Raw genomic sequence first — 15,765 nt, forward strand, 5'->3', positions numbered from 1 at the left:
CACAAAGTGTAAAGCTGAGTCCTACCTGTCCGTGAGTGGGGTGATCACCAGTCGGCCCGAATTCCCCAGATACTCATAGCCATACTGGAAATGGGTGTTGGTTTGTCGGATTATGCAGTCATCCACATCCTACGGGGAAAAAACAATACAATTGTCAAAACTACAGAGCGCATCAGTCAAACTAATATAGCATCAAGTCCACAGAGACCGGATGCACCAGGTCAGTGCACTGTTCTGTTGTTACCATAATTCGCACCTCCTCTCCTCTCTGCTCCTTAAGGGGCTTACTCCTGTTGGGGTTCGCTTTCACTGGCAGCAGCGGCCTTCCAGTGCCACTGGCGATAGTATCCTTCCAATGTGGTGATTATTCTTGTTAACCTAACCTTTAGTCTCAGTCAGCTATTTGACTGTAGTGGGCTTCACAGCTGAGCCTGATCCTGTCCTCAGCTGATGTCTCGTGCATTTTCCAGCAGTACCAAGTGTATGAGCCATGGCGCAATCTCCCTTCGTTAGACCAAGGGTGCTCGGCCCAATTTTAGCTCTTCTGCTGGCACCCTGGCTGAGATCAACCTCCTCAGCACACACCAGGGATGGATATCAGAGGCCCTTCCTGGTCTTTGGAGCCCACCACCGCACCTGGGGGTCATGTTAGCACTGATCCATCAGGGCAGATCGACCTCTACAACCCTTGCTAGATGAGGTTCCAAAGCTCCCAACAGGACACATATCACAGCAATACTTTGGACGAATCTGGTCATCCACATTTCTACTGTCCCTTCTAATCGTTTTATAACTAGATATACAATGAACTGTCCGATTAAATAACAGCGGGGCAGTTCCTAATCGCTGTTTCTTGACTTGCTGCCTCTTCTCTTGTTATTTTCTACCCTCCTGCACTTGGGACTCATCTGTAGTTTCTCAATAAAACATAAGTGACGGACTTCCCCCAAAGCAGTGAGTAATTGAGCCATTCAGAGCAGCAAAGGTTTGAGCTTCAACCCTTGGCCTGTGCTGAGTCAGCCGATCTCGGGCAGGGCAGTGTGACGGGGGGCTACAGATGGTGCCTGTCGGAAGTCAATGCGTGTGGGGTAAAGGCTCAGGTTGGGCTTGACTATGATGACCCCTGGGGGTCACATAGCCTATTGCCATTTACCGTCGGGGAGCTGGTACCTCATGGTATTCCAACTCTGTATTCCCCAGATGACTTCCAATACTCCCAACGTGGCTCGTGTTCTGATATCCCTCGGGATATCTGACCATCTATAGGGCTGCATCCACTATCAGGAAAATCAGCTTTAGAGGAGTGTAATTTTGCCTCACCAGGAACGCCCGATGGTAGAATCAGCTGGTATATCTCTACTGCTCCACTAGAGTGAAGTACCGGGGGCAATCGGAGCCCGTGAAACTGTACCTTTCAAGACATGAGGGAGGGAGGGGAGATAATTGGCAGAAGGGGAGGAAACATTTTTTAGCACAAGTTGAAATGAAAGCAGAGGCGAGTTTTATTTGCGTACAGGAAACGCTGCTCGATATACCTTGTCCCAGTAGAGGCGGAGCTGGCTCAGCCAATCAAAGGCCGTCACGTCCATACACCCGATCTTGTAGAGCTTGTCGATGACATCCCGAGCGTGGACTTCCACTGTGACCAAAGCCACCACCTTCAGACGCATGATCTTTGAGAGGTTTCCACGTATGGCTTCGGAATACTTGCGCAGCATGCTCACCTGCACAGACATCAACGCGATGTTTAAGGCTTTCTCAATACACTGACCACTGATTGATTTTTAATGCTAACAAGGTTTTTATTTCCTCCTGCCTCCCTCCCCCCCCCCCCCCAGCCTCCTCATTACAGAAAGGCCATTAAAGACTTAGCGCGACCAGTGTAGATTCACCAAGATGATCCAGGAGGAGAGAGTCATGAAGCTGGGACAATGTCCACTGCAGCAGCAGAGTGCTGAGGAGATCTATTGGAGGTTTCTAAAATAATCGAGGGCATTGAGAGGATGAACGGGAAAGATTATTTCTCTGGTTGGGGAGTCAGTGATGAGGTGTCATCAATTTAAAAGTGTTACTAAGAGAATGAGACAAGAGGTGCCACCTTTCGAATGAGACGTTAAACCTTCTGCGCTCTCAGGTGGACGTAAAAGATCCCATGGCACTATTTCCGAGACGAGCAGGTGGGTTCTCTCCGTTGTCCTGGGCCAATATTTATTACTCAACCAAAGTCACTAATCAGATTATCTGCTCATTATCACGTTGCTGTTTGTGGGATCTTGCTGTGCTCAAATTGGGCTGCCACCTTTCCTAAATTACAACAGTGGCTACACTTCAAAAACTGCTTAATTGGTTGTAAAGCACATTGGGACATCCTGAGGTCGTGAAAGGCGCTGTATAAATGCAAGTTCTTTCTTTTTTTCTTTACGACGGGCCAGACGATCTCCTTCTGTGCTGTAAACTTTGAGTTCTACGAAAGCCCCGGTCAGCGTGAGGGGCACAATTTCACAGGAGGCAGTAAGCGTGCCCACAGGTCATCCTTGATTGAGTCACTATCCAGTTGCCCTAGACGGGGAGTGCTGGCAGGTTATTTGGTCAGAGGAGGAGGAACATGAAGGCTTGGCCTGCTCGCGTGCTCATCCGACATTCACAGGCACATCCCAGCTGGGCTGACCAGGAGCTTATTCTGCTTCCCCCCACCCCACCTCCCTGGCCTGGGGCGCTGGGGACAATGGCAGTGCACACCAATGCTCGAGCCACGAACAGATAACAGCGCAGTGCGGAGCGTCCAGCTGCAGTGTCGTCATCAACGAGGAAGATGACCCACAGCGCACTGTCTCCAGTTTGTGGTGTTGAACTCTTCGAGGCTGCTCCCAGCCCTGCCTTTAGCCAACATTTCTGTAGCACCTAGAACAGGGTTAACAAGGGGTTAATTGAAGGAAGTAAAGAACATAAAAATGCTGGAAATACTCAGCAGGTCAGGCAGCACCTTGTGGCGAGAGAAACAGAGTTAACGTTTCAGGTCGATGACCTTGCATCAGAACTGAAAGAAGTTAAGAGATTTAACAGTTTATAAATAAGTACAGAGCCGGGGCTAAAGGTGGGAAGGGGAGGAAAGAACAAAGTGAAGGTCCCTTATTGAAGTACACTGGCGAGTGTACGTTTTAGAACTTTTGGAGCTATAGGACAGTCATATAGGGTACTACTCCCTCCTAACTGAAATATGTTTGGGTTCCATAATTCAGATTATTGTAATGCCCCGTGCAGACACCCAGAGCGTGACTCACCTGCTTCCTTTTAATAACCCTGACGGGTTTTTTTTCCCCTACATCTTTGGCCGATATCAGGGCCTTAGTGACGTCAGTGGTCCACTGAATCTGGCTTGCGGTGATGAGCATCTGTAATAAAATAAAAGACTGAATGTTGGGTAGAGGGAAAGAGGGAAAAAGATGATGGAAAGCAGAGTTAGGAATTCCCCACACAGAGTGATGAACACTTGGAATAGGAGCGGTGGAGGCAATAACCCTGGAGGTATTTAAGAAACAGGTGGCTGCTACAACAGGCAGACTGTATGTTATCTAAAACAAAAGCAAAATACTGCAGACGCTGGAAATCTGAAACAAGAACAGAAAATGCTGGAAATACTCAGCAGGTCAGGCAGCATCTGCGGAGAGTGAAACAGAGTTAACGATTCAGGTCGATGACGTTTCATCAGAACGTTAGCTCTGTTTCTCTCCCAATAGATGCTGCCTAACCTGCTGAGTGTTTCCAGCATTCTGTTTTTGTATGTTAACTAAGGTGAGCCGAATAGCTATGACATCTGCATCCATCTTGCAACCTATGAAAACTGTCATTGCCATTTCAACTGGGAAGATTCAGAAGCAACAGGAGTAAACCTCCCATACTGGTGGGGGACCACACCTACCAATGGTGCTCACAGGTAAATTGTATGCCTGCAGCTTGTGATTTTCGGTCCATTTGGTGTTATTCCGTTAATTTTAAACAGGTATAACACCTCCATAAAAGGGCAGATGGAGGAATATCAGACCATATCAGAATATCAGGGGTTACGGGGAGCAGGCAGGAAATTGGACATGAATTTAGATTTGAGGTTAGGATCAGATCAGCCATGATCTTATTAAATGGCAGAGCAGGCTCGAAGGGCTGATTGGCCTACTCCTGCTCCTATTTCTTATGTTCTTATGTTCAAAATGCTAAACATTTCTCTGCTAATAGCAACAGTAATTTCTAGATTTTTGTTAACAGTCTCTCTCAGAGATGACATAAGCATGCACATAGTGGGGGCTACAGAGGGAGCTTTACTCTGCATCTAGCCCTTGCTGTACTTGTACTGGGAGTGTTTGATGGGACAGTGTAGAGGGAGCTTTACTCTGTATCTAACCCAGGTTGTTCCTGCCCTGGGAGTGTTTGATGGGACAGTGTAGAGGGAGCTTTACTCTGTATCTAACCCGTGCTGTACCTGCCCTGGGAGTTTTTGATGGGACAGTGTAGAAGGAGCTTTACTCTGTATCTAACCCGTGCTGTACCTGCCCTGGGAGTGTTTCATGGGACAGTGTAGAGAGAACTTTACTCTGTATCTAACCCGTGCTGTACCTGCCCCAGGAGTGTTTGATGGGACAGTGTAGAGGGAGCTTTACTCTGTATCTAACCCGTGCTGTACCTGCCCTGGGAGTTTTTGATGGGACAGTGTAGAAGGAGCTTTACTCTGTATCTAACCCGTGCTGTACCTGCCCTGGGAGTGTTTGATGGGACAGTGTCGAGGGAGTTTTACACTGTATCTAACCCTTGCTACACCTGCCCTGGGAGTGTTTGGATCCAGCATTGGGAGGTTAGAAAAATGTTATTTACACACAGAGTGGTTGGAATGTGGAATTCTCTGTCACAAGCTGTTGCTGAAGAAGAGTCCAAAAATGCTTTTAAAAAGTAATTAGATAGTGGCTTGGAAAGGAGGAATATTAAAAGAGATGGCGACTGAGTAGGAGAGTGGGATTAGACTAGGTGGCACAATGGTCTGATTCTGTGTTAGAGCATTCTATGAAAAGGGAAATTGTTCCTTTCATCAGTGCAAACACTTTAGTGAAGTTCTGAGGGAGTGCAGCATTAACAGAGTTCTGACCTTTAGGTGAGACCTTAAACCAAGGCCTTGTCTACCTGTTCTGTTGGATGTTGACCATCCCATGACACTATTTGAAGAAGACCCAAGAATCATGGCCAACATCCCTCCCTCAACCAAAACCATCAATAACTGACCAACTGCACAGTCATATCACTGGCTGTTCGTTGAGATCTTGCTGTGCGTAAATGGCTGGTACAATTTCCCTGCACAATAGCAGTTACTGCATTTCAAAGTCATTAAGTGTGTGGGAATTAAGTTGTGATAAGGCACAGTATAAGTGCAGTTCTTTCTTTAAACATCCATCATTCTGACGGGCACAGATCTGAGCAATAAAAAAAGGGCTCCATTACTGTTCAGCCTGGTTTTCCTGTGCAGAATCTCCAGCCAATCAGACCTGTATATTCCCCACTGACCTGTCCAGGCCACTCTTTCACCCATTTGTCCCGTCTGGTGATCATTCTCTTCAGAGACAAGCGGCTCTCTTTCAGCAGGTCTTTGAGACTAAAGCGCATGGTGCGTTCCACGTCACAGAGCCAAGCCTGAGGGTCAAGAATATATCAGAACAAAAAACAAGTGAGAGCATCGAACGTTGATGAGGAGACACGAGGTCCGTATTATTTAACCCTGAACGTTCAGCGAGACTCCCAAGCAGTAAGCTCTGCCACACAGACCTGGAAAACCCCTCGGCCTGTGTTGATCCCAGTCAGGGCGATGGTACGGCAACAATTGGCTTTGGTCTGCCTGGGATTGGCAGGAGTAAATCAGCTGGGGATCTCGGTCCAGATCACCACCCAATGACCTGTGTTGGAAAGTAGTGTGGAGGGCATCCAGTGAGGGCAGGACCTGCGTGAGCTGTGATGCTCCAGCAGTCAAATAGCCTGTTGATATTCACTGCCTTGATTCACCTGTGAATAATGGCTACTAGGGAGAGGTACTGGAGGACACCCACTGATCAAAGAACTGTTCCACAACGGACAGGAATTTCGTATGACCGTGTTGAGTTTATATGTAATCATGAACCGTGGTCTTTCCATGCCCTTAATCTTCATCTGTTCTTCGCCCCCTTCCTGGCATGGCTTGTCTTAGCCAATCCTGTAAACGCTTCTCTATCCTGACAATGCCTGTTACATAGAATGTATAGCAGAGAAACAGGCCATTCGGCCCAACTGGTTTATGCTGGTGTTTATGCTCCACACGAGCCTCCTCCCTCTCTACTCCATCTCACCCTATCAACATATCCTTCTATTCCTTTCTCCCTCATGTGTTTATCCAGCTTCCACTTAAATGCATCTATGCTATTCACCTCAACTACTCCTTGTGGGAGCGAGTTCCACATTCTCACCACTCTCTGGGTAAAGAAGTTTCTCCTGAATTCCTTATTGAATTTATTAGTGACTATTTTATATTTATGACCCTTAGTTCTGGTCTCCCCCACAAGTGGAAACATCTTCTCTACGTCTACCCTATCAAGCCCTTTCATCATTTTAAAGACCTCTATCAGGTCACCCCTCAGCCTTCTCTTCTCCAGAGAAAAGAGTCCCAGCCTATTCATTCTTTCCTGATAGTTATAACTTCTCAATTCTGGTATTATCTTTGTAAATCTTTTTTGCACCTTCTCCAGTGCCTCTATAACCTTTTTTGTAATATGGAGACCAGAACTGTGTATAATACTCCAAGCGTGGTCTAAGTTTTAACATAACTTCTCTGCTTTTCAATTCTATCCCTCTAGAAATGAACCTCAGTGCTTGGTTTGCATTTTTTTTTTATGGCCTTATTAACCTGTGTCGCTACTTTTAGTGATTTGTGTATCTGTACCCCAGATCCCTTTGCTCCTCTACCCCATTTAGACTCTTACTTTCCAAGTTCTCCTGACGATTCATCTGTCTTGTTCCTCTGGGGTGGGGGTTGAACGCTCAGGGACGATACTGTGGTCACACGGAATGCCGGTCGGAGGATCAAAGCTGCAATGTTGTAGCCCTATCTCTGACAGAATTACCTCTCACCTCATCCACTGGACATGTGGGCAAATGGGGAGTGTGGGCTGATTTGCTCTGATCACCGTAGTGAAATGGCGATTGTGTTCATTTAGGAGGGCGTTTTACAATTGCGCAGCAGCTGAAACCCCGGCAATGTTGCGACCAGGGTAAATCTCCGTACCTCCACAGGGCCCTCGAGTAAAGTGGGATGTTTGAACTCCACGTACTCCCCGTCAGCAGAGAACATTCCTGCAGCTTCTGTTTTGTTGGTGGTTCCAACCTAGAGCGATAGATCAGAGTTAGATTTATGGTCACAGTGATGGGAAATAGGTAGGGTCAGCTCCTGGTTATGGTACGGCATCGGCAACCCAGAGCTCATCATTCAAACCCACCGTGGCAAGTTGTGGGCTGGTACCAGAGAAAAAACAAGATGACCACGAACGCTGTCGGATTGTCACATAATAACCCAAATGATTCACTAATGTCCTTCGGGACAGGGAACCACCCACCACTACATGGTCTGGCCTACACATGACCCCAGTCCCGCACACCGCAATTGGCTCTCAATGCTCTCTGATGCCCTCGGTTATAGAATATTCGAAGGCTCACCGTCTCCTCCTAGGGCCTTCTCAGGGAAGGGAATAAATGCAGCTTTGGATGTCGCCCACACCCAGAGAACAAATCATTTTTTTAAAAATCAATTTAAAATACAATTTACTCAAGAAGAGACTGCCGGGGGCTTGAACTAAACATTACTAGCTAATCTGGGTAACTCGTACAATGCGCTAACTTGTTAACGTTACTTTCGCAGTGACTGAGGAAAAAAAACTGTAGATCTGAAATAAGAACAGGAAATGCTGGAAATACACAGTGGGCCCATCAGCGTCTGAGAAAGCAAAGACAAGTATACTGTTCCAGGACTGACTAAGAGTCTCACAGAAATGTTAACCTGTCCTTTAAGATGCTGACAGACATGCGGCACACGGCCAGCATTTTCTGTCCTTACTGATAGACTTGCTGTGTGATACCGTCTTGATATGTGTCAGCAGTGGCTCAGTGGGCAGCACTCTCGCCTGAGTCAGAGGGTCGTGGGCTCAAGTTCCACTCCAGAGACTTAAGAACCAGTATCAGTACAAGTACTGAGGGAGCGCCGCACTGTCGGAGGGTCAGTACTGAGGGAGCGCCGCGCTGTCGGAGGGTCAGTACTGAGGGAGCGCCGCACTGTCGGAGGGTCAGTACTGAGGGACGCCGCACTGTCGGAGGGTCAGTACTGAGGGACGCCGCACTGTCGGAGGGTCAGTACTGAGGGACGCCGCACTGTCGGAGGGTCAGTACTGAGGGACGCCGCACTGTCGGAGGGTCAGTACTGAGGGACGCCGCACTGTCGGAGGGTCAGTACTGAGGGAGCGCCGCACTGTCGGAGGGTCAGTACTGAGGGAGCGCCGCGCTGTCGGAGGGTCAGTACTGAGGGAGCGCCGCACTGTCGGAGGGTCAGTACTGAGGAGTGGTGCACTGTCGGAGGGTCAGTACTGAGGGAGCGCTGCACTGTCGGAGGGTCAGTACTGAGGAGTGGTGTACTGTCGGAGGGTCAGTACTGAGGGAGCGCTGCACTGTCGGAGGGTCAGTACTGAGGAGTGGTGCACTGTCGGAGGTGCCGTCAAGTGTCGAAGGCACTTTCGGATGAGACGTTAAACCGAGGCCCCGTCTGCCCTCTCAGGTGGATGTAAAAGGTCCCATTGTGAAGAGGAGCAGGGGGAGATCTCCCCGGTGTCCTGGGCCAACATTTATCCCTCAACCAACATCACTAAAAAAAACAGATTTCCTGGTCATTATCACGTTTCTGTTTGTGGGAGCTTGCTGTGCATAAATTGGCTGCCACATTTCCTGCATTAACAACAGTGACTACACTTCAAAAAGTGAAAGGTGCTCTATAAATACAAGTCTTAATTTCTTTTTATGATGTATAATGCAACTAGTTTGGAGAGCTGTAAAGCAGCATACTATCAGGAGACATAAATGTGTGCATTTCTATGCAGAAAGTAGGCGGTGTAAAATTTGCCCCAACGCCCCAGGTTTGGGAGTGGAAAAATCAGCCAGGATTAATGTCCCTCGGTGTTATAGTGTGTGTGTGCGTGTGAGAGAGAGAGAGAATGTGTGCGTGTCAGTGTGAGTGTGCATGTGTGAGCGTGCGCATGCATGTGCAAGCTGGTGTGTGAGAATGTCTGTGATTGTGTCAGTGTGAGCGCGCGTCAGTGTCAGTGTGAGCGCGCGTCAGTGTCAGTGTGAGCGCGCGTCAGTGTCAGTGTGAGCGCGCGTCAGTGTCAGTGTGAGCGCGCGTCAGTGTCAGTGTGAGCGCGCGTCAGTGTCAGTGTGAGCGCGCGTCAGTGTCAGTGTGAGCGCGCGTCAGTGTCAGTGTGAGCGCGCGTCAGTGTCAGTGTGAGCGCCTGTGAATGAGTGCATGTGGTTAATGGATGGGGACAGGCCTGGGCTTGGCTGTCATATAGTGGAATACCCTACGAACACTTAATAACCATGTTTCCACATCATGAACGGTCGTATGTCGACCGCTACCCATGAAATTGTGCACCAGTGTGGGGTCAGCACCTCTAGGGGATGAGGCAACGGCAGCCAGTGACATTACCTTTTGCATTTTGAGAGATTTGATATTGTCGAAGCATTTCTTCATGTGCGGTTGTACTGCCGTGGGGTTACGGGACTGTCCCAAGATCTCCAGCAGGTCATCGTTTGACAGGAAGTAGAAGCGAGGGAAGATCTGCCGCTTGGTCTCCAAGTACATGTCCAGGGATTTCTCAATCTCTTCCAGCTTTCGGTTCATGCCGTTCAGTGTGTCCAGGAGACCTGTGGAATGCAACAACAGCAGCTTGTGTTCCTACACCGCTCCTCGCAAACCAGGCCTCAAATCACTCCACTTTAGAAGGAAAAAGTGGTACAGTCCAAGCAGGAAGGAAAAAGGGAAGACAGGGAGAGTTCGAGTTAGTGGGGGGAACGGGAGGCACAGTGAAGAGAAGGGCTTACGGTGTTTGAAAGTGGGGAGGTGGCAAGGCGAAGAGGTGGCCCAGAGTGCAGGAGCTCGAGGCTGAATGAGCTGCCACCATTGGTGCAGTGGATTGAACGGGGACAAGAGCAAGAATACGGAGACAGTAGCCCCGATAATAATGGCAAGGCAGAGTGGGGTGTGGGGGGGGGGTGGGCAGGGAGAGTTAGCGGAAATACGGGTTTCCCGGAGGTTCTGCCAAATTTAACGGCAGGGCCTGATTTAAATTTCTTGAATCGTTTTCCCCAGCCACAGCCAGATTGAGAGGCTGGCTGATAGGCGGGTAGGCCAGTGGCTCCAGGCTGCAGCCGGGGAGCTCGGGCATCAGGTGGGGGGGTGGGTCTGATCGCGGGAGGGTGGGGGTGACTAGAATCTGGGCTGCAACCCCTCCAAGGCCAATATATCCTTCTTGAGGTGCGGTACCCTGAACTGAACACACCTGGGTGGTGGGTGCTTCGAAGAGCATTGGTGTCACGACTCATGCGTTGCATTATGACCTTCCATTGCGCGTCGATGTTCTCAAATTCTGCTGATTCTCGGGGAAGCTGTTTTCTGATGTCCTCGCCGAGGAAAATGTTCTGCGGCAAATAAAAAAAAACCAGGAGCTCATTACGTATCATTCCTGGTTTCCAATTTTCTCCCCTCCTCTCCTGATTGCACCGAGACTTTTGCTGGGGCCAGGCATTGCCATCACCCACCAGCTGAGATGAGTGGGCGGAGCACAGAGTGGAAAATGAACCTGGGACCCCCATGGGCTGTGTAGCTCAATGACAAGTAGAGCATTGATCTCTCAGTGTAAACTGCCTCTCCTTTCCTGCAACAAACTCCAGAGCCATTTGCTCTTGGTTTGTTATGCACAGTTTTAATGTACTCTGCACATATTGGGACCAGAGGAATTCCTACTTGATTGTTGGATTGGAGGGTATCAGTACAGGGAGCTTTTCTCACCGCGCTAAGCTCACACTGTACTGGTGTCTGGTGCCACAAGAGGAAGGGTTCCAATTCCCTACTTTGATCAGCACAGAAATTGACCCAACCGTCTTTCGGATGAGACGTTAAACCGAGGCCCCGTCTGCCCTCTCAAGTAGACGTACAAGGTCCTAGGGCACTATTTCGAAGAGGAGCAGGTGAGTCCTCCCCGGCGTCCTGGGTCAATATTTATCCTTCAATCAACACCACAGAAAACAGATTATCTGGTCGTTATAATGTTGCTGTTTGTGGGACCTTGCTGTTTGCAAATTGGCTGCTGCGTCTCCTACATTATATAACAGAGACTACACTTCCAAAAGTACTTAATTGGCTGTAAAGCGCTTTGGGACATCCTGAGGCCGTGAAAGGTGCTACAGAAATGCAAGTTCTTTCTTTAATTTACTTTCTTTCCCAAATTAAAAACAGGACAATGTATTAATCCTGTGAGTTTGTACTGCTGGCGGGAAGCTCACCAGCCAGTAGTGTACATCAGACACTGGTTGGTCACTAGTGCGATATATCTGTGATGATTCCAGTTACCTCCAGGTACAGCCACTGCCTCTGCACGGTCAGGATCATTTCTATCACCTCTAGAATGAGGGAGAGGCAGCGTTCCCAATAATCCACCAGCTTGTCAAATGCCTTTAAATAGGGGGAGGACTTCATGGTTGACAACGTGAGTTGATTTTCCTCCAGTATCTGGAAAATTTCATCGGTTCCTCTGCACAAAAAATAAAAACATAAAGAAACATCGACGGAATGGCTCCTTGCATTCATGGGGTCAGCGGATTGCGAATCAGGCACTGTGGATACGAAGTGATCAAAGGGATTACTCGAGGTGCACAACATCTGTACAAGAGCCAGGTGCAGTTTGCACGGCAGCTAAACAGGTCCGGATAAATCAACAGCAGCTCCTCCACCACCAACACCGTCGGTCCTGCTCACAGATACCAGTATTTACACAACCCACCCAGCTAATTGTATACACGTACTGCATGTACTGGCATAGTATATACATGCAGCATGTATTGGCATAGTATACACATGCAGCATGTATTGGCATAGTATACACATGCAGCATGTATTGGCATAGTATACACGTACTGCATGTACTGGCACTGTATACACGTACTGCATGTATTGGCACTGTATACACATGCAGCATGTATTGGCATAGTATACACATGCAGCATGTATTGGCATAGTATACACATGCAGCATGTATTGGCACTGTATACACGTACTGCATGTACTGGCACTGTATACACGTACTGCATGTATTGGCACTGAGAGGTGCTGGCTGTACACTTGACAAATTTTCATTTTGTATATAGCAGGCACATTTGAATGAAAGGCACAACTTAGCTTGGAGTGGGAGCCATTAACTCTGAGCAGCACAATCACTGCTGCAAATTACAAATTAGAGGGACTGACTGAGCCTGGCCAAGCTCAGACACGAAACATCTTAAAACAGCTGGAAAACATCTGTTACTAGTTATTAGCTTTTGTACAAACACTTAACGTTCCATCCTTCGGGTTTTCGTTTGTTGGCCGTGTTTTCTTGCTGCTGTTTTTTTTTTGCAACTGAATAAGCTTCAAAGCAAGAACTGGAATCCGAATGGATTTTCATCCAGGCTCGAGAGGTTTATCGATGGTGTGTGTGTGTGTGTGTGTGTGTGTGTGTGTGTGTGTGTGTGGTGCTACACGCCAGTCCAGGTCGGTCTTTCCAATATCTTCATGCAGAGTCTGAAGGGCTGGGGTTTTATTCTGTTTTGGTGAGGACTTTTTTCTTGGCAGTGGGCAGCATTACACAGAATGTACAGCACAGAAACAGGCCATTCAGCCCAACTGGTCCATGCCGGTGTTTATGCTCCACACGAGCCTCCCCCTTCCCTACTCCATCTCACCCTATCAGCATATCCTTTTATTCCTTTCTCCCTCATGTGTGTTTATCCAGCTTCCCCTTTAATGCATCTACACTATTCACCTCAACCACTCCTTGTGGGAGCGAGTTCCACATTCTCACCACTCTCTGGGTAAAGAAGTTTCTCCTGAATTCCCTATTGGATTTATTAGTAACGATCTTATATTTATGGCCCCTAGTTCTGGTCTCCCCCACAAGTGGAAACATCATCTCTACGTCTACCCTATCAAACCCTTCATAATTTTAAATTACATATAATTTACAGCACAAAAACAGGCCATTCGGCCCAACTGGTCATTGCCGGCATTTATGCTCCACACGAGCCTCCTCCCACTCCTCTACATAGAATCATAGAAAGGTTACGACACGGAAGGAGGCCATTCGGCCCATCGAGTCCAAGCCGACTCTATGCAAGAGCTTCTCACCCTATCAGCATATCCTTCTATTCCTTTCACCCTCAAGCGAGGTGAGAGTGACTGCCCTTGACATCAAGGCAGCATTTGACCGAGTGTGGCACCAAGGAGCCCGAGTAAAATTGAAGTCAATGGGAATCAGGGGGAAAACTCTCCAGTGGCTGGAGTCATACCCAGCACAAAGGAAGATGGTAGTGATTGTTGGAGGCCAATCATCTCAGCCCCAGGACATTGCTGCAGGAGTTCCTCAGGGCAGTGCCCTAGGCCCAAACATTAATTTTGATGGCAGTGGGTGGGGGGGCGGGGGGGGGGGGATTAGAGTTACAATCTCCTGATATTTCCTTCTCTTTCAGTGTCTTTGTCTTTGTTTCGTTAAGGACCCACCTCAGCTTAAAATGGCCTTTTTCCTTGTACGGCATAAGATCGAGAGTGGTAACATCCCAAGTTTTCTTCATTGCTTCCAAAGCCTGTTGAAAGATGAGACCTTGTAAAATTTGTTTAATGTACAGTTATACCTGGTGAGCAAAAATCTAGGTTTGTTGTCAGGCTCCCAGCTCACTGGAGGTCAGAGCTCCTCTGATCTGTCTCACTGATATTATGGAACTGTTTCCACAGGCAAATGCCTGATCAATTGAGCAGCCGATCACCGTGTCAGGGCATCACTGGTTCCTTCAGTCTCTCCGGTCTTCTCCCCTCCTCTCGTGAGAGCACCGGCCGATGCTGGTACATGGTTCCTGTAGGGGCCCCAGCCACCCACTGTGGTACCCTTTGCCCAGCTGGCCATTCTCCTAGACAGTAAAGGGGCAGTTTTCTGGAGTCTGAGATGCCAGTGAAGAGCCTTCCTTCGCCGCAAAAAGTGCAAATTGAAAATTCAAGCACTCCTTGCTGGTAGAACGGACTCCCAAGAATTACCTGCTAAGTGTCAATGGAATATTCGACCACGGAGGGCATCATATCCATCTCGCTAATGTTTCAAACAGGGATCATTGAATAGTGATTAGCAGCAGGAAATCTGGCCAACCTTTTTTGTTTCCTGTTCAAGCCCTTTTATAGAACCCCCTCTCCCCACCGACACGGTCACCCCAGCAAAGACCAACTAACTCAGCACAGACCAGGGACTGAATGTGGCCACCTGCGTATACCGCTGACTCAGTAAGACAGCGGAAGGTTCATATACCCACTGGACTGCTGTGTGAGCCAACACTGCCCTCAAGAGTCACCATCATTGGCATTCAAGATGCAAAGCTCAACCCGAAAGGAGGTAGTGGAGTATGGGGGGGGGGGGGGGCGGGGGGGGCTTGTTGACATAATAAGGTCGCGCACAGAGCTAGAGGTCGGCCGCACAATGTGTGCTCTCCCTACCATTTCGATGGAGAGCTCCTTGCTGGCAGCTGCTGAGATGCTGTTGATTGCTTCAGCATGTTGCTCCAAACCCAGCTCAATGATCTTCTCCAGGGTGAAGTCATCACTAGTTTGGTCAAAATGCCTCTGCACCTCATCTTTGATGTTGTTCCAGTGTCTGAAAGTTAGTAACGGGTAGGAAATCAGTAACCACTTTTAATACTACTTCAAACAGGAAGAGGGGGAGCAGCTTGGCTCACGGGCCAGTCTCCAGTTGCTGCCCCCACTGCAATCAGTTGGTTTACTCTGAAGCAAAGGGTCTCTTCCAGTCAGAGCTATGGCTCAGTGGGTAGCACTCTTGCCTCCAAATCAGAAGATTGTGAGTTCAAGTCCCACTCCAGAGTCTTGAGCCCATAATCCAGGCTGATACTCCCAGGGCAGTACTGAGGGAGCGCCGCACTGTCGGAGGGTCAGTACTGAGGGAGCGATGCACTGTCGGAGGGTCAGTACTGAGGGAGCGCTGCACTGTCGGAGGGTCAGTACTGAGGGAGCGCTGCACTGTCGGAGGGTCAGTACTGAGGGAGCGCTGCACTGTCGGAGGGTCAGTACTGAGGGAGCGCTGCACTGTCGGAGGGTCAATACTGATGGAGCGCTGCACTGTCGGAGGGTCAGTACTGATGGAGCGCTGCACTGTCGGAGGGTCAGTACTGAGGGAGCGCTGCACTGTCGGAGGGTCAGTACTGAGGGAGCGCTGCATTGTCGGAGGGTCAGTACTGAGGGAGCGCTGCACTGTCGGAGGGTCAGTACTGAGGGAGCGCTGCACTGTCGGAGGGTCAGTACTGAGGGAGCGCTGCACTGACGGAGGGTCAGTACTGAGGGAGCGCTGCATTGTCGGAGGGTCAGTACTGAGGGAGCGCTGCACTGTCGGAGGGTCAGTACTGAGGGAGCGCTGCACT

General features: G+C 48.9%; 1 protein-coding gene across 1 annotated transcript in view; it reads right to left on the minus strand.

Moving 5' to 3' along the window:
- Positions 1-15,765, minus strand: part of dnah2 (dynein, axonemal, heavy chain 2) — a 174,476-nt gene that overhangs the window by 112,047 nt on the left and 46,664 nt on the right. The window contains exons 26-35 of the mRNA XM_067972290.1: positions 14,831-14,987; positions 13,853-13,935; positions 11,672-11,852; positions 10,602-10,740; positions 9,749-9,966; positions 7,289-7,387; positions 5,545-5,670; positions 3,282-3,392; positions 1,536-1,724; positions 26-129 (exon numbers count right to left, since the gene is read on the minus strand). Of these exons, the coding sequence (XP_067828391.1) occupies positions 26-129; positions 1,536-1,724; positions 3,282-3,392; positions 5,545-5,670; positions 7,289-7,387; positions 9,749-9,966; positions 10,602-10,740; positions 11,672-11,852; positions 13,853-13,935; positions 14,831-14,987 (1,407 nt within the window). The remainder of the gene's footprint in view (positions 1-25; positions 130-1,535; positions 1,725-3,281; positions 3,393-5,544; positions 5,671-7,288; positions 7,388-9,748; positions 9,967-10,601; positions 10,741-11,671; positions 11,853-13,852; positions 13,936-14,830; positions 14,988-15,765) is intronic.

The sequence above is a fragment of the Heptranchias perlo genome, chromosome 35 (genome assembly GCF_035084215.1).
Source record: "Heptranchias perlo isolate sHepPer1 chromosome 35, sHepPer1.hap1, whole genome shotgun sequence".
In the NCBI taxonomy this organism is placed as follows: domain Eukaryota; kingdom Metazoa; phylum Chordata; class Chondrichthyes; order Hexanchiformes; family Hexanchidae; genus Heptranchias; species Heptranchias perlo.